Consider the following 26,074-nt stretch of genomic DNA (forward strand, 5'->3'; position numbering starts at 1 on the left):
CCGCGACGGTTCACGAGAAAGTGAGGAAGCAAGCACAGACCTGCACGGGATGGTACGACCTTGGTACACGGCGTACACGGCTAAGTCAATAAACTGGGTGACGCACTCACTAGCGCGTTGGATCGACGGAGAGCACCGATACTGGGCACGCTCTACCGTACTCTCTCGCTCGCACACCTCCCCCCATAGACCACCGAAATTCCTCGGCACGCGTCAATACCGACGGAGAGCACCGATACCGCGGCTCGCTCTACCGCTCTCGCTCGCACGCCGTGACGTCACCCGATTCCCGGAATTCCGTGGCCACGAGATGGCTCATTACGGTAAGGCATTCCCGCAAGGAAAATTCTCGGAAACGGTTCAAGATTAGAAACTAAAATTTTACACAATTTAGTTTCTTGTGGTTATCAACAAATGCTGCAAATTCGAAAAAAATCGGTCATTAAGATCGCAGTTCTGTGCGTTTCGACGTGGAATGGCTCGTTAATACCCGTTTTCAGGATGCTACAAATATATGCAATATACATATATCTTAGAATTATTAGTAATAAAATAAAAATAAACCTCCAAAGTTTTCCATACCGATTTCACCGAGGTTGTGCAGGTTCGGGATCGGATTTGTCGGAATTTGTGTTCGCGTACAAAACACTAATTACTTTTAATATGCTATTACGAACACGTTTATCTACGTATTGTCCCAAAAATTTAAACGAACAAAATATTTTTTAATTTACAATGACAAATATATTCATTATATTCGAAAATCTATTATTTTTTATTTTGCATAATTATTTTTAAATTTTTAAATAACCAAATATTTGGCAAATAAATCATTTAGAAATAATTTATTTCTGAAATAAGATTTTGGAATTTATTTGCATATATCCTTATTTTCAAATAAACTTATCTGTTATTTTATTTGGAATAAATATTGGCTGTTTTTATTTGTAGTTTTCATTTCAAATCAAAAGCACCCAAGCCTGCTTTATGTAAAGTGAGAAGACCTTTTTTTAATACGTTTACAACGAACGGACAGAGGAGAATCCGTTTGCCACATGCGGCAGCGATCTCTTCGATTTATTATTATTAATTATCATTCACTTTTGAGAAAACAAGACTAACAATAACAATTCATTCATCACCAGTTATAAACACCTGTGTATGACAAAATGATCACCTAGTTCGTTTCAAAATTGGTTGCAGACAAAAAAATATTCCATAATGTCAATAATATAGTAGAGGGCAGCAGAAAATCCCTGACTTTTTACACTATCGGTATTTCAGAACATGAGACACAAAGTCCCATATGATGTTAGGTCTATTCTTATATCTCGTCTGTGCTAATGACCATACCGACAAGTAAAATCTTCACTGTAGATGGTGCTATATGTAGATAGTTTCGACTCGGACTCTGATCAGTAAATATTAATAAAAAATTCCATATTGGATAATTGTTAATTCATAATATCGACCCAGTAGATTTTAATAAGTAGTCCTGATTCTATGCATACAACGGTGAATACTGTCTGATCTGTCGTCAGCAATCGAGTATTATTCACTATTATTGTTGGCAGCAGTGATCCTGTTGCCTGTAATCCGCAGTGAAGGCGTTGCTGAAGGTTTTGTTAATAGTTTGTACTGGTTTGTACGTCAAAAATGGAAAAGATCGCATAATATATTTTTACCGGTATTTTTATAAGCAAGAATACGTAAGGTATGAAGAAATAGAAATTAGCAAAACATGTATTTACATTTTGTATCATTCTTTTGCTTATAACTATGTACTATCGCTATAAATGATGTAGCATTCGGTATTAATGATGTCAAAATATTAATTATATTTTGATTGAAGGAATTTATTATTTTTGGGCGCGTGTAAAGATTCGTTGGTCCGTGCGCAACCTATTTAAAATTTGACAAGATGATGGAAGATATGCAAGAGGAGGTTAGTAAGCATCTTTTGAACTTAGTTTATGACTTTTAGACTGTCAAATACTAACAGGTGTTTATAGTGCAAAACTGAGGATTTATGTATTCATTAGTTACGTATTGTGAGAGACAAAAGTATTCATATAGAAAACATGTATAAATAAATAGAAGAATACTTTTTATGTTATCAATTATACTTAAAATTTTATAGTTGTATATTATACATGTGCAGACATAGTAGTAACAATATATAGAAACAAAAATTAATTACATTATTAATGCCTATGTATAACATATAATTATATTATGCATAAGATGTTATCTTATCGAACTAGTAGTTCAAATAGAACAAAAAATTTCCGATGATATAACGTTGAGTTTATCTTTTATTTTGCAATGATAACACTTTAATACATTCTGTTTCATCTTTCATAATTTAGTTGTTACGAAACTTCATAAATTCAAGAGATTTGTTGAAAAGATCTTAATTCGTGCATATAGATGTAATATAGCACAAGGTTCATTTTAAATAGATGTTCCACAGATTCATTAACTTATTTTGTCATACTTGGATGTGCACATTGTTTACAATAAGCCCTGCTGAATGCTAACCAATCCATAAACTCTCCAAAAGCAATGTAGCATTGACCTGTTTGTGTTTCTGAATTCTTGTAACATATTGCAGGACAAACCATTTTTCATTAAAAAAATTTCTATTATTGCTCAATAAGGAACAAAACACTGATAACTTTATCCATTCAATATATTTGTAGAAGTGATGCCTGTAAGAATTTTACAGTGCAGCAAGATATATCATGCCACATGGTGACACATTCTCAATACCTAGAATGTTTGGATCAATGATCTATTAAGTGTACCAATAAATTATCCACTATATTTCGCAAAATTTGAAATTCATTTTTCAGAAAAACAAAAGGCTGTGCTATTTCACTGATATGCATCCTTGTTTTCGATCATTTTCCATCATTTTTATGAAAAAAGGTCTGGTATATGTTCTGAATTCAAATTATATCACAATTTTATGCAAACAAAATAGTCTATTACTTATTGGTACAACTAATATTTGAACATTTGTCTCATTGATGTGCATAAACTATTCTGAATCTCAAAATGATAATTGTTACTTTTTTAAGTTTTATGGCTGTAAACTGGAAGCAAATTACACATAATATCATAGGTGTTTTGTTCTCTGTGAGTTCTCCTATCAGTATTTAACAGTATTTGAACACATATCAGTGATGCCCTGTGTAACTCATTTCTGTGATATATACTTAGATTGTACTGTATTGCGCAGTAACAGTGTATTTTATATTTTATACATATAGTAATTAATACTTGAATATAAGTCAAGCATATTATTTCAGACCCAGTTTATAGTAGATGAAGTAAGTAAGATCATCAAGGAAGCCATTGAAGTTTCGATCGGAGGAAATGCTTATCAACATAATAAAGTAAATCAGTGGACATCAAATGTTGTTGAAGCATGTTTGGGAAATCTAACAAAATCACAGAAGCCATTTAAATATATAGGTGTGATTTTTTAATAATATACTAAAACGTTTTTATTAGTATTTTGCAAATAATAAAAATGTTTTCAGTCACTTGCGTTATTATGCAAAAGAATGGAGCTGGACTACACACTGCAAGCTCCTGCTTTTGGGATAATGCTACTGATGGCAGCTGTACAGTTCGTTGGGAAAATAAGACAATGTATTGTATTGTTTCTGTATTTGGTCTAGCAATTTAATTAAATTTAGTATTTTAAAAGCTTTCGAAAAGAATTACTGAAAACTGCTAAAATTGTGGTTGACATCTTGCATCAACTTGTAGAAATTAAGGTGCAGGAAATACGAAATTTATTTCAAATTCAACAGTTCGTTTTGTTTGACGATGTTATGTATTTTTTATATTGCAAATACACTACTTTTTGCACACCAAATATTATATTTTGCTAATTAAAATGTTTTATTTGTACATATATAAATTGACTACAATTAAGGATTTATATTAAAACCGTTTATTTTTGTTATCACATATTTTTTATATAAATGGTGTTATATTTATTACATATATTTCAGCTTTACATGAAATTGTTGATGTGTTTTAAGTCTTAGAGTACTCTAATACTACTATATGCTATTATAGTATCATCTAATACTATTACATGAATATTTATGATATGAACATAAAATACATTTATTGTATTTTTTTAAAATTAGAATTTAATAAATTATTATAAGAGAAATGATAATGATTATTTTATAATATCTAAATCTGATAAGTCTGGCAAGAAATCTTCATCAATTGATAAATCTTCATCTAACAAAACCATGTTAACGTTTAAACTGTCACCAAATTCGTCGTCTATATATAAATCTTCAACAGTATTATCTGGAACACCCTGCAACAAAATAGTCACACAAAATTGTATGAAAGGTGGTACAAAAATATGTACTACTTTGACAACAAACAACAATGACCTATATGATATAATAATAATAATAATAGCAATCTATAAACTTATAACATCAAATTTTTAATATTTGTATTGAATTTTTGGTATTTATTTTTATAGAAACCTATGGTATTGTACTGCAATTTTTAAATAAATGGTAAATTTTATTATTTCAGGAAAATACAAGTTAAGTAATCCTACTTTTATATCATGCCATTTCGCATCAGATCAATTAAAAATGTGTTTCAATTACAGTCTGTTTTCCAAAATATAATCAGTATTAAGGCTCTTCATATATACACAATAGCAAAATTTAGTTATAAGTGATTAAAATACTATGGAACCATACATACACCCAGATAGCACATGACGCCTTGAAGACGCCCATTTTACGGCTATTTGAGGTCTAAGGCGCCTTTAAGCCGTCTTCAAGGCGTCATGTGGATCTGGGACAAAAATCCTACCAGCAATCCAATAGGATTATATGTATATTCATTAGTGTGTTGAGTAAATAAAATAATTTAAAAATAAATCTTTCCTTATTTTTGTCAAATTAACCCCTTGATTGTGAAGACCGTAAAATTATTGTAAAACAATTGCACATTAGGCATCATGAAAAACTGTTCAAAGAATATCATGTTTGGACTTATTCTCATGAGGAATGTCTCATCAACTTGTTCGGAAGTTTCCTCCAGGTACGATGGGAAACAATAAATAAAAAAAAATATACAGAGTAGCGTACATAAAACCGGCTGCAAACATAACATAAATATTTAAGTTATGTTTCATTTTTCCGTATGTCGCGTGTATGCATATGACTTCAGTGAAATAAATGTGTAAATTGTTGAAATGAAAATCTTTTCAAGTTAAAGATACCGTTTATTTACTGTACCGAATGTAACTCAAATGGACAGTACATTAACCGTGAAACTGTATTTTGTGTTTAGGGCCAGTTTGATGTGCACCATCCTATATAATACAAAAAATCTGATTTCATAAAAGGTTAATACCTGGTACCACTAATAAGAAAGTAATCTACATCTAACGAAATGCTTACCCCTCTGCGTATAGGTAGTTTCCCCAACGCCGAGTTATTAGTTAGCCTTAATTGGCTCAGTGCCGCCGGCAAAGAACGTCGCCTCGGTAAAGCACTTTGGTGGCACGAGTTACAGTTTTTATTTTTTGCGGAGTCGTTCAGGAACATTAAATTAAAATTCGATAATCTAGGCCTCCTTTCGTCTTCTTCATTATTTCTATTATACCCGGCATCATTCTGTTCAGTCGTTGATGGTGTGCCTTGAGCATGTTCCGATGATTTTGTTAGGTCTTCAATAGTAATGTTTGTGTTGCTATAGGATGTCTTGTCTGCTTTTATGTCATTATAGGAACTGTTAAATTCGCTTGATACTTCGGCGATCGACTCACAGACAAAATTTCTGGTGTACGTTGTCTCGAACGAGTGGGTGGGATTGTCGTCATTGGTGATGTTGGTGGTAACCTCGTTTTCGGACTCCCTCGTGACTTCTTCGTTGGTGTCCATCGTTCTCGTTGTTGCTTGGCCGATGTCTTTACTGAACAAAAATGTATCGTCTCTTGTCGATCTCTCGATCGTCTTAATCTCCTCGTTGACGTTGTTTTCTTGCAAATTGTACAGGTCTTCAAAAATGGATTTGGTCGTTTGGCTATCGTCTACAGTGATCTCGAAGTTTGCGTAAGTTTTAAATGGCGGAGACGGACACGATACATCGGAGTTTGGCGTGACGGATCGTACGATTTTCGTAGCTCGATCCAAAGCGTCTTTCAGGACTTGCAAGTTGTTACCCGACGAATCGTTTACATCTTCGGACACTGCTGAATATCCTTCTTGGCTGGTTTCCGTTTCTGTAAATAATTGCTTGATCACTACAGTTTATGAAGATACGAAGAAGTTTGAAATGTGAAAATAGTATCATCTGATACTAATTTCGTTTGGAGCAGTGAAATTATATTGGTACCATTCTATCACGAGGATACATATTGGTACCATTTTGTTATAAGACATTACATTGGTAGCAGTTTGTTATAAAAGAAAGACACCAACTAAGAGATCGAAACGAAACTGATAATTCTAAACAATTATCTGTTACAATAAGGTTCGGATTAGTGCCAACGATGTTACCACTTCCATTTTTTCGTTTCTATTTTATCAAGCCCACTTTTCAGTGATTCAATTTCCGAATCCAATACGTACACGTGGGTTTAGTCTTCAGTTTAGTATTATTCAGAAATATTGATTTTGTTGCACAAATCTGAATCTTATTTTTCTTTATAAAGTCTACAAATGTTATCAATATTTGTGCATGTGGTATAGAGTTAATTATAGAAAATAGCGAGCAAAGAAAATTCTAAAAGTAATCACCAATTTCTAACCAGTTTTAGGAAAATGTTTTTATGCATAACAATCTAAAAATAATTAGATCAACTTCGTCCGTTTATTTCAATTTAATCCATAGTGGACGATAAACCTGTGTATAATATTACGTTCGATAAAATGTATCGGTGAAGTGAATTTGCATATGCGCTCGAAAACAGTCATCATCCTTCATAAAAAATGGTATGAGCGACAATGAGGTGATTCATTACGCAAAAACAAGTCAAAAGTGTAGAATACATGTTTTCCCAAAACAGCATAATCTTATGACTAGACTACGGATTTTATGCACGTATAGTCTTTATACTTTACTAAATGTCATTTTGCATGAAAATCCGCAGTCGACTTATGACAAATAAGATGAATGTATTTCTATTGTTAACGCAGTAGTGGATCCAGGGCTAATGGATACAGATACTACAGAGCTATACTTTGATAAAAAACATATCCTAAGTTATTACCTTGTGTTTTCTTATGTAGAACATATGTATCACCGCGTTTCGGCGAGTTTGAATTCATCGTTGTATTTTTCGTAAAAGTGGCAGAAGATACAATAGTGTTATCATCTGTACTTTGTTCATAATGTGCCTGCAATTAGACGATTAATAATAATTATACTGTTGTTTCTTTCGTCGTTCAATCTAGTACCATTCAAATAATTATATCATCTATACAGTGGGCGATCAAATTATTAGTACTACAGTACGAAAAATATGTTTTTGTATTTGTGTAAAAATAAAATCACAGTATCAAGGTTTTCGTTCACTAAAAACACACACACATAAATTAAACTTAGCATACGTAATTATAAAAAATACAGTTAAAATCGTAAATTTATGCCCTAATAATTTCATTACCCCACTGTATATGACTGAAGAATTGAGTTCTTACTGATTCATCGCCACAAGATTTTCTCATTTTAGCCAAACAAATTAACTTCTCCTTTCTCCACAACGAAGTTTCGAAAAATGTTTTCGGATCGGAATTTAATACCTGTGGCTGTGCTATCGCATCTTTAATAGGTACCGGAACGTGAGAATATGGTATCTACGACAAAGATTAACATATTCTGCTGAAGACTGTTCACGAAAAATAGTATCTTAGTAAATCCACGGGGTGAATTATCTGAATAGGTTCATTCAAGTGTCATTTTCTAGTTTAAAAATAAATAAATGATCTGTGTATTTAATTTTCAAGGATATTTGTATGTACTCTTTCAGACGATTCTCCCTGTATATATTTTTTATAAAATTATACCTTGCGGTACTGGTGACACGATGATTTCATACAGGACGAATCATATTGACCCGGCGATTTATTGTATCTTGGTTCGAGGCTCGTTTTATGACTGGCTGGCTTATGTGGTTCGTAGTCTCTGCTCTTAGTTTGTGTGAGTATTTTGTTCTTAATTCTCGGGCCTAATAGAATATTGTAAAAAATTCTTCTTAACGTATATGCATAATCACGATAATTCATAAATTAATGTACGACAAACCAGGATACCTCGAAAATTCAAATTTCTTTTAAATTAATGTAATTTAATTTCGACCTCAAATTTTTGCATTTTTCTTGTTTCATCTAGCGTTAATATGTTTACACAAATATGAACAATTCTTATTCTCTTAAATATATTAAATATGGCGACGTGTGCGCTCAACGAGCATTAATTTGAAGAACTTGCTCTAATCCGTGAAAGAGTGAAACTTAAGGCATGCTATAACGCAGATATGGGATTTGTTGATTACTTTTCTTATCAATATTGTCAAGAAGATTCATTATCAGTTTCATTATGATTTCTTGCTATACAAAACAATTGTGTATTCTACAGTATTACAGCGGTATATGTTTATTATAAATGAAGGTAAAAGGCGACTAAGTTTGTAAACTTAAACTGACGTAAAAGAGTTGAAGTCTAATTGTAAGGTACGCGTATATGACGTACTTGGATACGAAGATTGGGACGAGTCGCTTCCATAAAAGAAGTGTTCCCTCTTGTCTGCCAGAGCTTTCTTCAGTTGTTTCAAATTTGTTCTCGCGTCTTTATACGTTTCGTCGTCGGTGGAGTCCATCAACGGCGGCGAACACAACGAGGTCACCCACGAATCCGCACTCTCCTGGGGTGCTTTGACTCTCTTATAGGTGATGTTCCACGGTCGCAGATTCTCCTCCGAGTTCGTTTCCTCGTTACGAACAGCGTCGGCCATTTCTGACGTGCAGTACGAACAGTTGCTTTTCTTGTAATTGTTCTGCTTGTTGAACAGTATGTTCGTGTTTTTCTGTGCATTGTCTTTGCCGCCGCGTCTGACATCCTCGGCGAATATGTTTATCGGCTCGATGTGCGCCACCCCGGTCTTCGTGTTCCCGTTTTGCTTGGGCGGCAACTGTTTGGCGAATATATACTGTGACGTCGGGGACTCGGAAGTGTTCGCGGAATACAATTGTTTGGCCGACACGCTTTTCGTCAGTTTCGCGCCTTTACTCTTGGACATACCGGTGGATCGTGTCACCGGCAAGACGTAGGTCTTTCCGGTTTCATTATTATTATTCGTGAGATGATCGACGTACATTGGCTCTTCGTCTTCGTATTGCATCTAAAAAGATTTTGTTAGACTCGATACATGTTTACTAGAGTGATTCTTAAAATCGAAGTCTTAAAATTATATCGGGGTACCCTGTTATGAGTGTATATAATTTTTGTTTATTTGATTAGCGTTTAGAGGTCGCTACCGGGTACGAAAGTTTTCATATTGTAAGGGTTATCAGGATGGTTGTAATTACTGGGCGGTGTTTAACAAATAATATAAGTTCATTGTCTATTTTTTAATATTTTGTACTTTTTGTAAAGTACTTCTGAAAGATATTTGACCTATATTAAAGATCATTATTTATTACGGAAAAATAAATTAATCATTGAATTTGCTTCAAAAAATTGCGTTTCTGTATCGGTTTCCATTTTACTTAAAACAATCAAGTGTCCAGTAACAGTGACTTATGGACGGGGGTGTACAACTGATTAAGTCAGAATAAAATGGAGCCCTGCTTTCGTCTTTATTTATCAAATCCATCTCATCAAGGTAATGAGTTTCTATTTAATGTTGTTACAAGTATGTAAACTGTTCTATATAAATGTAAATTTGCATAAACATCCTCAATCTACTTAGGAATACTCTGAAAAAAAGGGGAAACAAACCTCCAGTCTTTGAAGGAATCTACGCATTCGGTTCATATCGAGTGTCCTTTTCTCGACGTCGAGTTGCAGCCCAGCTTCTAGTAAATTGTGAAGTAAGGGCGGAAAATCGTACAAGTACATAATAACACCACGTTTCCGTTGTGCGTATTGTCGTTCCACATCTGCTTTACTATATCCTCTCCATGGCACTTGCACTGTTTATCGGATTAAAATATTATTGTTAAAAAATAATTTTCGTACAATACTAAAACATAAATTGGTGCAGTTCTCGACAATTGATATTTAATTTTACTTTGAAAACTCTTCATTTTTAACGTCCAAAAACCACGCGATTATTAGCGACGAACTTACTGTTGTTGGAACTGAAATGCTTAAAATACAGAAAATAAAATGAATATGAAGGTATTGTAAAACGTTAGAATTTTCCAAAAAATTAAGGCGAATGTTCTCATTAGTCAATGTCTCTGTATAATATCCTACATACACTTACGTAATTTTAAAATCAAATTATTCAACTCGCAATTAAAATTTATTTTAATTGTTATGGGGGGGGGGGCTACATGGTCTCTTTCATATACAGGGTGTCTAAGGAAGGAACTGAATAACTTTCCCAGTATGTTTAGTAGGTCATTCTGAATTAAAAAGGTCATGTACAATATGGGTCTTGGTTCATTCGTTTTTCATTTACACCCAATTCTGTTTTTGCACGAACTTTTTGTACACGATTTTGATTTAACACAAATTAGAAAAAAACGAATTTTGATGAAAAGTCTTCAATGAAGGTCTTGAAGTGGTAGTAAATTGAGTAATTCTTTTGTCAAACATAATCCAAATGAGGAACGAGCTCGACAATTTCAATGTGATCTGAAGTCATTAATAGTCTCTTCCAAATTATATAATCGCCTAGTCGAAACACGAACACAAGAATTAATAACTGAATTCGTTTTTAAAACCACTAAAACATCGGCACCATGGGTGACTAGATAGTGTTACTTTTATTCAAGAGATCAGAGAAAGAATTTCACAAACGGAGCAAGAAGACGATGACCGAGATATTTTCTATCTTTTCATATGATAATTTACTTTATATAATACATTTTTATATACATGTGCACTGTTTATAAAATAAAAAGTGCAAACATGTAAAACTGATAAGATTCTAACTTGAATTTTTATATGGTATATTGTAGGTCTAGAACTACAATAATATTCTATTTTTTCATATAGGTACATATACAGTATATTTATTTACACGCATTCTTCCGGAATGAATCTGTTGTGTAAAAACAGCATGAGGTGTATTTCAAAAAATAGATTCTACATTCTGGAATAGAGCAATAGTTTTTTATTTTTCATGTCTTTCTCATATTTTTTTTACACATTTACACTAAAGGGGTGTTCCAAGTTAGGTATATGACATTAAACGTGTACAGCCATGGTAATCCAAAGATATACGAAGAATTGCAGACGACATCAGAAATGAAATTTCTAGTATGAAGTTGCAACGATCATTAAAACATCGAATAAATTTATATTTACGAAAGGAGAGTCGTCACTTTGAACACCTCCTGCACCATACACACGTAAAAAAAAGATAGGAAATACATGAAAAATCAAAAACTATAGCTCTATTCTAATTACGTACATGTAGAATCTATTTTTTGAAATAAATCAAGAACGAGTGGTCCAAGGCCAACAGTGTATATGACTTTTCTGATTTAGAATGACCTACCAAACATACTGGTAAAATTATTCGGTTTCATCTGGGAACACCCTGTATATTACAAGAACGATACCAAAACAAAATGTTGGTCTTTGTGATGCAGTTAGGCGTCCGAAAAAATTCGCCTTTCGTGGAATCTGTCGAAATCACGGTGAATGTGATTTCGTTTCCTTATCGGTTATAAACCAGTTTCATTTTTATACCGGAATCCTAGTGGGGTTTCTAGTGTTTAATGGTCAATCTCGTAATAGTTCAGGTTCACCTAAAGAAATCTGTGTAACGCATTCCACGAATACCGAAACTTCGTTCGAAACCTTCGAGTCATTTTTCATCTTTCCCATTAATGCACGATAGCCGTAAAATTTCGTGTGTATGAAACTATTACCTTGTCTGTTTCAAAGGAACTTAATTTAGATAAACGAAATCCTATTTTTTTAACGTTCGTAATACCGATCATTTCTGCAGTGCATTGAATTTTTATCATTAAAAGATTTAATATGTGGAAACAGTATAAGCAATCTACACAATATTACTATTGCATTGTATAATAATGTTACTAGAAAGTAATACTGGTTTAACAATTATTTTATCAATCTTCCTACTGATAGACGATCAACGTGGTAGACAAAATGTAAAGGGTTGAGTTTGAAAGTGACGTAAGTAATACAATTTTTTCCCTATAAGATCGCACCCGCTCAGTTATGGATGCGTGATCTTATAGAGCAATTAACATGATTTTGCGATCATTTTTAGTTGTTAGCGATTGGCTTCTATCTTGGCATGGCTAGCAGTTTCATCGGATGTAGGGGATTGTGGTAAAATGATATGGGAGCAAAAAAGCGCAATCTTATGGGGGGAAATATTGCACAACCTACTTACGTCATTGACCACGAAAGTATTAATCCCAATTCTTTTCAATATTATCAGTACATTAGAATGTAGGGGATTGCGATAAAATTATTTGGGAACAAAAAAGCGCGATCTTATGGGCGGAAATATTGCAGAACCTACTTACGTCATTGACCACGAAAGTATTAATCCCAATTCGTTTCAATTTTATCAGTACGTTAGGGTAAATGGAGTGTTTTTACGTGATTATCTTATGGCAACTGTTTTCAAATATGGGGGCGATTTGTGGCAATTGTCTGTGAATCACCTTCATCTATTGCCTTCGGACGCCCAGAATATTTGGTGTGCATCGTGCACACCAGCATCTTCCGATTTGATAAAATCACATTTGCTACGTTTACATCTTAGAAACACTCTCTGTATATACTTGATAAATGATTTTATGTGTAGTGCGTCCCCGAAATCCATAAAACAATATGCTTCCACTATATATTTTATTAACTGATATTTTTGGACGATTTTTGCAATAAGAAAACAACCAGACAGTTCAGCAAATGATAGAATATTAAATGAAGTTACTAAGGGTAAAGAATAACTATATTATAGTGAGTTCCTATGGAAAATACGAAAACTTTCTATTCAACCTACTACAGATCTCTCAGAAACGAATAATAATCAGTTGAGCGTAATAAGCAACAGAAAAAATTGACGATGTTGTAAGTCCTTTACGATTTGATTTGAGATGTATGAAGAAATATATATTCTGCAATGAATTAATCAAAATCTAGATTTGTTACATGATGTAAAATAATACATGAAAAAAATAAATACGCTAAAAATATTAAAGTTAAGAAGGAAAGAGATAAATAATTTAGCTTTCAAGCTTGAATGATCTATTTAAGTAATTGTAACAAATTCGGGAATATGAGGATTGATAATATCCAGTTGAACACTTACTTGTGCACATTTCCCAAATCAACATGGCGAGTCCATATACATCGCTCTCTTTGCGTGGCTCGTAACTCTCGAAAAGTTCTGGCGCTTGCCAACGGAAAATTTCGTTTCTTAAACGTTCCTCGTATTCCCTGTTTACTTTCGGCTACAGTGAAATCATAACAAAACTTATGAAATAAAAATATATAAGCAAAAACTACAAAACAAGCTAAAATAAATAAAGAATAAAGTTAGTGCGCTCAAACTTCGCATTGGGTCAAGTCATGAATAACTTCCACTATCTTTTGTAAATTTGTTTCTGGTGGCAAGGACAAGTGACTCTTAATTTTTGTTATTATTATTATTTTTTTAATTACTATTCACGAATTGTTAGTCACAGGCGGCGGAAATTATTTTTGACTCCATCGCAATGATTTTGCTTCAGATCATTAATAGCGAAGTTAATTTTTAGTTTGAAAAAACTATTGTTTTACTTTCTTATTTTTTTAAAAACAATTCATTGTTAATATAGTACACCCATAAATGTTTCTTGCTCCTGTTTCTACTTGAGCAATATTCTATTCAAGATTCTGTGGCTTTGTTATTTCATTAAATTTCGACTTAGAATTTGAGGAAAATGGAATAAAAAAAATCGAGTTTTCAATCATCTTGACAGACTTATATCTTTTAACGTTACACAGAATGCAAAATGAAATGTCCCACAGTTAGTTACTGCGGATCTTATGCACTTATATCTATGTAGCTTAGAGCACAAGTATGCACAGCACAATAAAATAAGAAAACTGGTGCAATTTAATAACATTTTGATGTAATTTCTATATATTCCTATAATTATATAAACTTTGTATATTTATTAATCTATAAAAACATAAAGTACAGTCAAATATTATAGGAACTAAATCAGGAACTGAAACCAAACTCGCATGTTCTTTAAGACTTTGTTCAAGTGATTACGTTAAATTTTTTAGAAAAAAAAATATAGAAGCATAACTATAAGACCTACAGTCTAGTAATCATGTAAAGAGTAAGGGTAAACATTCAAATCATACTGGATAATGATTTTAAAGCTGCAAAATGCACACCAAATTTATTTAATGACTGAAAAGCAAACAAATTCCCTGTAATTTTGTCTATTATTTCACATATTTTACTATGCAAAGGACTGATATTACAAATGTATCAACTGGATATACTGAGAAGATATTTAGATGATTCATCGAAGAAATACAATTTATGAAAATTCTAAAACCTTCTGTATTATACAGAACCTAATTTGTGAAACAACACCTAAATTGTTTCTGTCGGTATCGAAAATAAAAAAATTACTGAAAGAATTATACACGGTTTGAGGATGTGCATCTGATGATAATAAAATAAAATCCCCCTGAGCTCATCGTGAAGGTTATTTCAAGGTCATCGACATTTGTTTGCATATTGCTTTTTCTTTCAATAACAGTGAAAATAATTTAGAAGTTCATTATAAGTGAGATATCCTGTATACGATTAATTAAATCTCTAATACACTTTCACTGCATTCAATATTGAATATTCAATACACTACGAAATATAACAATATTAATTGTGCCTGTGAAAAGAAAATTAGTGAGAACCAAGTGTAAAAGTTCACTGAATATTAAGTAAAATTCACAGAATTCATTTCCAAAGCTGTATACGCACATTATACTACTGAAGATTTTTCTCATTATTGATTTCTTGTGTGGACTTTCCTTTGCATTATTCGCCACGGAAAGTGACAGTTCTCAGTGATTTGTGTGTTAAACTATTATTTTATAAATGAAAATTATCAACAAATTACTGCAATTGCAGTCTAAATATTCACTTTACATTTGCGTTTTATTATTTACGTGATATAATTTTTCTTTCGACAACAAAATTAGTCCAAAGTTATTTAAAATGAATTTATAAAAAGCATATTAATCTGATTAAAACAAAAATTAAAATGTTTAAAAGTCTATTTTGTGCAACAATTTAATGGACACATCGTTTGCTTTAATTTGCTTGTATATTACTCGAAATGTTAACAATTTAAGGATAAAAAATTGAACGTTGAAAACAGTGACTTAGAAACAATATGCAATTAAAAACAGTACTAAATCACAGATACATTATTCTGTCCATTAACTATATTTAATACAGTTTTTTTCAGTTTTATGAGTACACTATATCTACTAAAAAAATTTCTAAAAATATATACTAAAATATAAAAATATAGCGTAAATGTTTTTGTGATAGGCAATAAGATTGTTATGGAATGAAAATAATTATAACAAAGTGTATAAAAAAAAATATATTCGAGACGTATCATCGGTCCAAAAATAATGTTCACGGCAGAGTTGACAGTCTATTGTCTGTGATTTACGTGAATTTCTACGGTTCAGTCAGTGGATGCAATTAAGAATGTCATGGTACAGTGAATTTATTCAAAAATGAACATTTTGTGAGAAACAACGCCGACAATTTCCTGCTTTGAAGTACCGTTGGGTGCGCCAATGGAAAAACGGATATGACGCCGTATCCACACAATTTCAACTGATTGTGTGCTATCTTTAACAATCAGATCGTCTGTTCGAAAATCAAACTATAAATGCCAGTTTTCGAAACACAAAAAATTAATGGATTAATTGATATGTAGTACAATCGCACAGTACGGCCGAATGTTAGAATTTGGGACAAACATCGAAATTCAATCATAAATATAAATATATTAATTGATAATTATTATTAATGTACATATTATATGTTTCAAGTAAGTAAAAATGATATTTCTTTAACTATTGTGTGACTATACAGTGGGCAGAATACATTACAAACAGTAGAAGTCACTGGTGCAGTGTAATTTATAAATTACAAGATAAGTATCAAGTTCACCAATTAAAATAAATGATCATGATATTATATAATACCCGATAAACAATCAGCAATTATCTGATTCGGCGTGTGTAAATACATGGTTTCATTCCTTTTTGTTTTTGTGAAGTTTTTGTCCGGTTTTTAAAAATATTTTAACTTATGTTTTAATCGTCCCACATCACCGAATAGGAAAGTCTATGGAAAATATTCCCGAGTCACTTTCATTTCAATATAATAAATGAAATGAACTCCCGACAGAGAAAATTTATTTCTATCCAATTCATGTTTCTGGAAGTTAATCTGCAAACATTTTTTGCCTAACAGCCATAATCAAATATGCAGAGGCGCATGTTATCCTACGGTTCAATATATGTATGTATGAAATGTAACGTGTACCACGAATGAAAAAGACAATGTCGATTACCACGGATCGTCATCATGACCGCGAATATGTTGTTATCGATAAATACGTTTTTGTTCCCTTGACAGAAGGAAACTTGATAATACACGATAGAAAAGATTGAGTTTGCCTACTTACGTTATCGAGGTGCATAGCCAACTCCCATCCGCCGAGTTTCACGACGCCACTGGAAGCCAGATAGACGCAATGTGAGCTAATGGCACTATGCACGTAGCCGAGCACATGGGAATGCCTTAAAGCATCGGACAGTCTTCCGACGCATTTCGCGATGCTTAGTATCGATATTCGTTCACCCTGCTCGTGTATGTAGTGGTAAAGAGTGCAATCGACGGACTCGAAAATGGTGACTAGACCGTGGTCGTCCGTGTTAGTGATGCCCATTAACAGTAGCACGTTCGGATGTGGAATTTCCCTGAAAGATAATCACAAAGAACAGTAATTAACAAATTATTCAGAACACTTTCGTCTTGAATATAAGAGACTAATTTTGTTATTTTCTTAAAAACCGGCAAAACATAAGCTTTAATGAATTTTAACGAAATTGTACACTTTATTTCTGACCTAAGAAAACTTTTAATAGAAAAATTGAATATTCCCTTAAGTCTTGTCTCTATGAAGTAGTTTATAAAAATGTAGATTTATATGAGCAATTACAGTGTACTTGTTAATTATTTGCAACAAGTATTTTATTGTACCCGTTAAGCTGTAACCCTTTGCTGACTCTTTAAATGTCGAAGATATTTTCCATATTAAACAATATTATGCAAGTGAAAATTTAGGTATTAAGAATAGGAACATACGTAATGTTTAATTCTTCTTATTTAAATAATCAAATTATACGTTTGCCGCCATAGCAACAATTTTCGACTCTATGAATTAAAACCTGAGGCAACATTCGCTCGCAATGGGTTAAAACTTCCGTTTACAATACAACAACTGTTGAACATCATAATCACTCTTAACTAAATAAATTGAGGAAGCAATTAAGTTAATATCAAACAATAATAGTTAAAAAAAATATTTTCTATAATTTTAACAACAATGTACATAATAATATCGACCGTTACTTACAGTAGCACATCCAAATCAGCTTTCACTGCGTCTTTGCATTCCGGATGAATGTGCCTCTTCAGAGAAACCCTGGTGTTTTGCCACTCGGCAAAAATCAGTTCGAGGTAACGATCTTCGGTGCCCGCTATCCAACCGATTTCAAAAATCTCTGAAGCTGGTACATACGGTACGCTTCGTAATACAGTCTTGGATTCCTGAGATTTCCTTTCATTGTTGTATTTGTTGTTATTGTTCTTGGCCACGAGATCAGCTCTCGTTTTGTCAGGACTACATGGTGCTTCTGGATCCACATCGTCTGAACACCGTCTGCGATCTATGAATGCTTGTATAGCGTTGCGATACGATTCGCTGGAATGAGGAGCATTCAGAGTATTCAGTACGAGTCACTCAAAATGTGAAGTATGAAATTCTCTCTCTATAATCGCACAGAGCTAATAAAAAGCATTCGAAGTATTCAGTATGAGTTACACAAAATGTGACATACAAAATTCCCTCTTTATCACGTTGAACATCGATGACACCGATCGGCGTCAAAACGAGACATAGAGTTCATAAGGCGCGGATTTTTATTTCTACAGATCAAATGACGTTACTGGTTTAGACGAAACTCGGATGCCTCGGAAAGCAGTATGTAATCCCAGTTATACATATACATACAATTCGCCGATCTCTGACTGCCCCCCCGCCCCCCACCATTCCCGCCGACCAGTCACAGCTGGGTGGTCAACATATTATAGACGCACCGGCTGGGACTACCGACGCGGTTATAGAGAGCAGTGTTCAAGATTTACGATCGTTCCATTGGCTAGCTTCTATCTTGTTCCCTCTTACTCGCACCTTACTATTTCTACCTCTTGTTGTCAGCAAGAGGGAAACAAGGCCTGTCTTCCAATGAGCAAGCTTGAACACAATTTCATTTCTGCAAAAACTTTAACAGATAGTTTAGAAAGCTATTCTAACAAATTTTCTGTGACGTTATCTTCTTACCTTTAATCCTTGTAAGAATATTACCCCTACAGTGCGTGGGATATACTAACATTGAATACAGAATGATGTACAATATTGTAACTACATATTTGTGTCAAAAACTGTATTGTATACTGACCCACCAGTCGTAACACCCTATACGAACACAGTACCTGATCCGTCAAGTCAAATTGAACATATTAATAAAACTATTTAAAACAATAAGTACCGTTGGATTTCCGATACAAACGGTAAGAAATCCACCTCCCCCTTTCGTGTTTTTAAGACGGTCATTTCATAAACTTTTGGTGATTTTAGATTTTTAGGAAAAGACATACGAAATTTATTTATAACTGCTTTCCTGCAAACGATAGTTTAAATGAAGTAACGATGTTTAATTTTTAATTGATTCTTACCGCAAGGACTACGTGTATATTATCTTCGAAAGCGATAAGAGTCACTAACAAATAGTAAAAAAGCTATTTGTTTATGGAACTAATTGACTAGTATGAGAAACACTGTTGTCCACTTAATAATGCTTATTATCGTTTCACATTTAGCGCGTTTAATTTATACGTGAGTATGTATACTTTTGTTTAAATACGTAAAACCATATTATACAGCAGCATTAACGTCAACAATATTGTGTACCCTCACGAGCAAACTCGGCTTCGGATAGGGAAAAAAGTGGCGTAGGAGAAGGGCCTCCTACCACTTAGTTTCGGAAATTAATGAAATTTATGCGAAATTATATAACATTCGGTTTAATATGTATTTCAGTACTTGAATTAAATTTACCAAGTGGTATACGGACCTTCACCTACAACACTTTTTTTCCCCTAGCGGAAACTGAGTTGCACGTCAGTATACAATGTATACATACTACGAAGTATGTATACGATAGTTCAGATCATTTTAAAGTAAGCAAATTCATACGAGTATTCAAGTAATTTATACAAAACAAACGATAGTCAATATTTGTGTGGGATATTCAAGCAATGAAGCACAATAATAGGAAGCTACCTTAACCACATATGTAGTACCGAAATAACAAAAACGTTAGAAGTAGTCAGAAGTGATAAAATATTGTCAGTATAATAATCAACAGTGGGACTTCGGTAATACCACGGTGGACGCTGTCAGTTTGAATTTGTCTTTGCGTTATACGTAACGAAATAGGTTAAGACGCTTATCGGCTTTGTTAAAGAAATGTAGCACTTACGATTGTTCGCGATTATACTTTGCTCCTTGTCGTTTTCTCATTTTCGAGACGTGAAAAATAATAATCCACTTCAAATCGTGAGTTCACTCTTCAAAACTTCATAACACACCAGTGACGCTGGTAACGCACATACTAGATGCAATGATCACACGTGAATCGGTGAAAATGCAAACGAAGAGACGCTATTGGTCATTATCGAATTTCTCGGATTGTGATTGGCAGTTTATAAATTTTAAATTGTTGATATTATTAACTTAATAAGTCAGTTGAATTGTTAATGGGAGTAAAATGACGTGAAAGGCTAAAGTTATAATTTAAAGTTACAATAATAATACATTTACACGTATACACCGTACATTACGAAAACTCGAAACAGTGGCATCGATCTAATTGAACGCGGGAAGTCTAAAACCAATATACGAGACAATTTTACGGACATCGCTCAGTCGCGATTTCCCGCGGTAGGTGTGGTGATAATGATCGCTATTTTCTCGTGTTCAGCGAGGTTTGACATTGTTACAATGAACCGGAACCCAACCTAACATTGAACTTTTAACGAGAAAAATACAAGTGCCTTCGAAACTACGCATACAAATGTGTTTATTTCTTTCGATGTAGAATGTAGAACTTGTTTTACAGGTGCCACGAGCGTTCGTTATTTTGATCATAAAACATGCACACGGTATGTGCATTATCTAACAATAAATAACGTGCAATTGTCACAGTATATTTAGCCTACCAATATGAAGGTCATATTCTTGTTACAAGAGGGTTGTAAATACATCCAAATAGTATTGCACGCCAGTTTTTATTAGGGCTTAACTTGCGTCGCCGTTAAATTCTTAATATTTATTGCTTTATTTACAACAGTCTTACTAACTAAGTCAAACTCGGCTTCCATACGAGGAAAAAGTGGCGTAGGGTAAGGGCTTTTTACCACTTGGTATGGGGAATTACTAAAATTTATGCCAAATTAACATTCGATTTAACATTTTTTTAAGTTTTACCAAGTGATAGTCCCTTTTCTTACGCCACCTTTTCCCTTAGCGGAAGTGGAATGTGCTCGTAGGTGTACATTGACGAGCAAATTCGGCTTCCACTAGGGGAAAAAGTGACGTAGAGGAAGGACCTTCTGCCATTTGGTTTCAGGAATTATTGAAATCTGTGTCAAATTAACATTCAATTTAACATTTATTTCAGTAATTGGAATAAGTTTACCAAGTGGTAAGAGGTCCTTCTCCTACGTCACTTTTTCCCTTAGCGGAAGCCGAGTTTGCTCGCGAGGGTACATATGCCCGATCATTATTCTCTTCGTTATTCGTAGTTTTAGAGTTTTGGCCTATTTTTAATATACATGTAGTACTGAGCTTATGTATAATAATATCACTGAACTTCACCCTAATACTTTTACGCGTAATTCTATACATCTTTATTTTAAAGACGTTAATAATATTAATAATAATAAGATTAAAAACCTTTTGACTTGACCTAGAAACCTAGAGACTGTTACAAAAAGAAATACATACATACTTGTTTTTGACTTTTCCTTTTACAGTAAAGACTCCATGAAAGTTGGATAGGACGTTCCTCGTGAAAGTTTCTACTTCATGCCCACCACTGGGGTGCGGGGCGGGGGGGGGGGGGGACTTTTACTGTATTATGTTTTCGATGACTACGTTAGGTCATTATTGAAAATAGTATTATATTAATTATGTATTAGTAATTATTTAAAATAGTACATATTTGACTTACTTGTTCAGACCACATTGCTTCTGTGCTAAATTCCAACCATTTCGTTCTCTCTGCACAATATCTCTGCAACAAAAATAAATAAACCCGTATTTTATTCGTTCATGCATGAAGGGTTTGTCACGGTTTGAATGGTCACAGAAGAGGTAAATTGTGTAAAATATACCGAATAGGTCGATAAGAAATCAGGTTACATTTGTAAGGAAAATAATTCATTTCGTACTTCGTTTCAGTCGACACTAAACACAAAACGAATGCAGTACTTATAATTTGTTATTATTTATTATTATGCAGGAATATAATTTATTTCGAGAAAATATTTGATTCGGTAATTATAAAATCAATAATTCTTTGCTCTAAACAAGTTTTCCACGTCGTCTAAGTTTTTTCCATTCGAGACCATTCGAACTGTAGAAGTAAGTAATTATAAAAATAATAACGAACTTCAACTATGTCAGCAACGTTGAATGAAAAGGGAGAGCAGGAATAGTACAGAAAGCGATACCGTTTGTTTCTCGTCCGCGAAATTCATAGACTCTACAAAATCCTACTTTCTCCGATTCCATTTTCATGGATCACGGAGCAACGACACCGGTTCAACTAGACTTCCCGCTTCGGCATTTCTTTGTTCTCTCGATTTTTTCTTCGGCGTCGGTACACAGGTTATCCCGTTTAAGGCGTTACAGACTATTTATGTACTCTCGCGGAAAGAATTATTGATAGTGACGTAATTCATTTTTATCCTATGTAGTTACATGGTTCGATGAGGCTTCTTGTGTAACGGAGGGAGTGTCGCTAGGACGAATGGACTGATTGTCTGCAATACGAGCGAGGGAGTTGCTTTTAAAATCTTTTTAACGACTATCTGTATAAATTTTTCTATTTATGAACAATTAATCTAAAATGAAGCAACACTTTTTAAAGACTATCTTTTCACAAATCCTGCAGATAAAACATATTAATAAATGATGAATATTAATGAACATAAGGAAATATAGACTAAAAAATCCTGTTAGGAGCGACAAGATTTTGTTAATTCATACGTTGAGTATGTATAGTATGAGATGATTGCACACACGTGCTTCAATAATTTATGCCGATTAATGATTGTCTATCGTATGGATGGAACGGCAATGAACATTTGGAGGATTGTGTACATTGTTGGTTAATTTCCAAATATTTGATCTAGGGACATAAAATTGTTTACTTCATGTTTATAATTAAAGGGAAGCTTATGATTTTATCCAATGGATAAGTAACATGAAATTTAAATGATCGCATACATCACGTCACAAAAGAACGCCAAAAAAATATTTTTTTTTGTTCCGATTTTGAACGTTGTATTTTCTCTTACTCACTGTCCGAATCCGTTCGATTAATTGAACAAAAATAGACTCGCGAATGGTGAAATTGTGTAACTAAAAGGCCGTTTGTTCAATTGAATTTAAGTATTAAACAGCGTTCGGTTAAGAAATCCTTGCAACTGATTACTAGAACAATCAATTGCACTCTATTCAATGGTTGCAACTGAGTGGTTGAAATTGATCCTGATTATGTGAAGTTTCCTTCTCTGTCGATGTTCTTCACTGTACTCTCTCCTTGCTTCAGACGACTGTATAGTAACTATTTCCCATAAACTTTCAATTTATTATTTCAATAATTATTTTGAAATTACTTTTATTGAAGCGGTGCCAGTATTTTAAAGAATAATTATGGTAATTCAAATCACGGTTAATTATTTCGTTTAGAGTGCACCGAATTGTGTTGAACGAAAGATTAATTATGGAATTGATAAGACGTATGTATGTAAATTGCTATAAACAGCTTGTTTCAAAATAAACACAAAACCTTATCTTGCATGCAGAAATTTCAGTCCTCGATTGACGTTATCGATACACTCGAAATAAGAATATAATTAAGACTTTCCAATTTGCACTTGAGACTGACGATAGATTTTATCATGTATCTGGTCGTTCTCAATATCATGCAACTCCTTGAAATGTAATACTTTCTTAAAATCCATGAAATAACGATTCGTAGCTAGTGAACTTAGAAATTCCGGGTACTTCGGGTCTAAATAAACCGAGACTGAAAGAAGATATATGTAATGAATGCGATCTGATATGCTATAATCTTCAGTTTACTAGAGGTGTGGTAAAAGTAGCACATAGTTCCCAGAATCGGTGAATTAATTAGGTTAATTGTCTCCATGCATTAATGAGAATGTTTTGGGGCTTGTTATTGATGCAGAATAATTGCTTTGGTATGCATTAGCTTTCGCATGTGGCCGAGAAATAAAAGATTTCATTAACTGTTATTATAAGTTTCTTACTGTACAATCCAAAGTATATATTTAAAAGGTTCTGTTACTTCTAGATTTCAGCTTTATGCGTTTATTGCATATGCAGGTATGTAAAACAAAATAAAATAGAATTTAATAAAGTTTTCTTTGCAAAATTTTAAAGTTACGCATAGATAAATTTCAGTAACCGTACTAGCTAACAAATTTTTGTATTAATCGTAAAGTATGTCCTTAAAACTGTAACATTTTTATTTGAAACATTTTTCAAAGCTATAGCCAAATTCGGAGACGAATCCGTGGAGAATGTAAAATAGGACACCTTGTGTAGGTATGGCACATCCTATGACCGCATTTCGTGTTTCTTGTGCTACAGAATAAGATAACGAGTTATAGATATTTTTATATGAATATAACCCGTTTGCTACCAATCAGAAGTCAGTACTATCATGTAAAAAAGGAAACTTATCGGAAGTTTTGTAGTTTATATTTTGTTCTGGTATTTGATATCTATATTTAACTCACATCGCAAATATCTATTTGAAAGGTGGTTACATGTGAATCCTGGGATTCTTATCATTTTTGCAGTACTTAAGATACGGCTGAGAGTATTGATAACAGTGAAACGTGATTTCGAGGATGGAATTAAAGTCACGACTTTTCATCTTCGACGAGTGAAACTTTTACTTTGCTCTTAGGTATTCAGTTTGTTATTAAATAATTAAATTTGGTGAAAAAATAATAATTTTCGAAACATTCACTACCTTCAATTTTCCACAACTATAGTTACTCAACGTATCGCTGATGTTAACGAAAAACTGAAAATGAAAGACTAACATTGAAACAAAATGACATTAAAAATATGTATCGGACACTTCTTATGTTAAGGATATTTTACATAACTGAAGTCCAATGATAATTGTACCATTAAGTAGGTCGATACTACTACTTAAACTACACGAAAAGTGTGTAAATAACACAAGTGTTGAAAAATTAACATTCTTAGAGCTCCAAGGGATCATTCACGACAACGACAATGCACGTTGTGCAAATCATGCACGTTAACTTTCATGAAACTCTACATATTTATATGTGACGTGTATGAAAGTATTTAAAATCGAAACAACACATCTGCTGCTCAATCAAATATCTAAATTCTAAATACTGAATACAAGAATCGACCGATTATTTATATCAAATGACTTAACAAGCCTGCTCGTATATTGACAGAGACAGATCGGATCTGGCTAAGATTAGCAGACTCCAATTGGGCCAATACAAGGATAGAGAACTCTAGCCGGAAGATTCTTGGATTTACGAACCCAGTTTGCCTATAAAGGGGTTTCCAAACCTCCCTCCGGGTTCCAAAGTGGAGCATTCCCTAGATTCAGCGATTCGAGTCCATATACTTTCAGAAATAAGATCCCAGACTATACGACTCACAGACCGAGGAACCAGGTAGCCAGGTAAATGAAAATGTATATATGTTAGTGATACTTAAATTAAAATATTTACGTGACTTACGAATTTCATTTTCAGATGAGAATCAGGAAATTGTCAGTTCTATTTTATCGAAAGATTATAAAGTGTATCGGATAAAAGGATCTGCAAAAACGTCACGTTTTAATACAATTCAATACGGTCATCTTCGGATGGGAAACACGAGACGACTAAATTTGCATTTTAAGTGGATACTATGTCGCTCGTTGATTCTGCTCGTTCATACCAAGACGTAACTATTAACGGAGAAAGCATACAGCGCATTAGCATGCTTAATAAACCTTTATTGCGTGCTCACGAAGCAACAACTGACCTGCCACTATTCTCAGATACGCATCGTTATAGTTTCATTAGTGACAATTATAAAACTGAAAACTGCATTATACGCGAATTTGTCATTGTGGAAGTCAGATGTAACGTGCAACTATCTATATGTATATACAT

The 26,074-nt window shown here is 33.4% G+C and overlaps 2 protein-coding genes across 3 annotated transcripts in view; one reads left to right on the plus strand and one right to left on the minus strand.

The window, feature by feature from the left end:
• The first annotated feature begins 1,608 nt into the window (after window positions 1–1,608).
• Window positions 1,609–3,718, plus strand: LOC107192750 (dynein light chain Tctex-type 1). 2 transcript variants are annotated; one of them, XM_015582080.1, is made up of 4 exons: window positions 1,609–1,714; window positions 1,853–1,945; window positions 3,315–3,480; window positions 3,549–3,718. In XM_015582080.1, exons 2-4 carry the CDS (start codon window positions 1,922–1,924, stop codon window positions 3,695–3,697), a joined length of 339 nt encoding a protein of 112 aa, XP_015437566.1. In that variant the 5' UTR covers window positions 1,609–1,714; window positions 1,853–1,921; the 3' UTR covers window positions 3,698–3,718. The 2 variants fall into 2 exon arrangements, with proteins under 2 accessions (XP_015437566.1, XP_015437567.1); XM_015582081.1 differs by having other exon boundaries at window positions 1,882–1,945.
• Window positions 3,719–4,204: 486 nt separating this feature from the next.
• LOC107192737 overlaps window positions 4,205–26,074 on the minus strand; it is a 36,416-nt gene continuing 14,546 nt past the window's right edge. Inside the window, exons 3-13 of the mRNA XM_015582062.1 lie at window positions 21,835–21,897; window positions 17,895–18,242; window positions 16,941–17,235; window positions 13,535–13,676; window positions 10,006–10,199; window positions 8,758–9,406; window positions 8,073–8,233; window positions 7,707–7,862; window positions 7,277–7,403; window positions 5,463–6,286; window positions 4,205–4,351 (exon numbers count right to left, since the gene is read on the minus strand). Of these exons, the coding sequence (XP_015437548.1) occupies window positions 4,205–4,351; window positions 5,463–6,286; window positions 7,277–7,403; window positions 7,707–7,862; window positions 8,073–8,233; window positions 8,758–9,406; window positions 10,006–10,199; window positions 13,535–13,676; window positions 16,941–17,235; window positions 17,895–18,242; window positions 21,835–21,897 (3,106 nt within the window). The remainder of the gene's footprint in view (window positions 4,352–5,462; window positions 6,287–7,276; window positions 7,404–7,706; window positions 7,863–8,072; window positions 8,234–8,757; window positions 9,407–10,005; window positions 10,200–13,534; window positions 13,677–16,940; window positions 17,236–17,894; window positions 18,243–21,834; window positions 21,898–26,074) is intronic.

The sequence above is a fragment of the Dufourea novaeangliae genome, unplaced genomic scaffold (genome assembly GCF_001272555.1).
Source record: "Dufourea novaeangliae isolate 0120121106 unplaced genomic scaffold, ASM127255v1 scaffold376, whole genome shotgun sequence".
In the NCBI taxonomy this organism is placed as follows: Eukaryota; Metazoa; Arthropoda; class Insecta; order Hymenoptera; family Halictidae; genus Dufourea; species Dufourea novaeangliae.

Bases quoted from the DNA above. Each gene is read 5' to 3' on its own strand.
- LOC107192750 (XM_015582080.1), top strand. From the start codon at position 1,922: ATGATGGAAGATATGCAAGAGGAG. The intron at 1,946-3,314 runs GTTAGTAAGCAT...ATATTATTTCAG, and splicing joins TGGAAGATATGCAAGAGGAG to ACCCAGTTTATAGTAGATGA. The intron at 3,481-3,548 runs GTGTGATTTTTT...AAATGTTTTCAG, and splicing joins GAAGCCATTTAAATATATAG to TCACTTGCGTTATTATGCAA.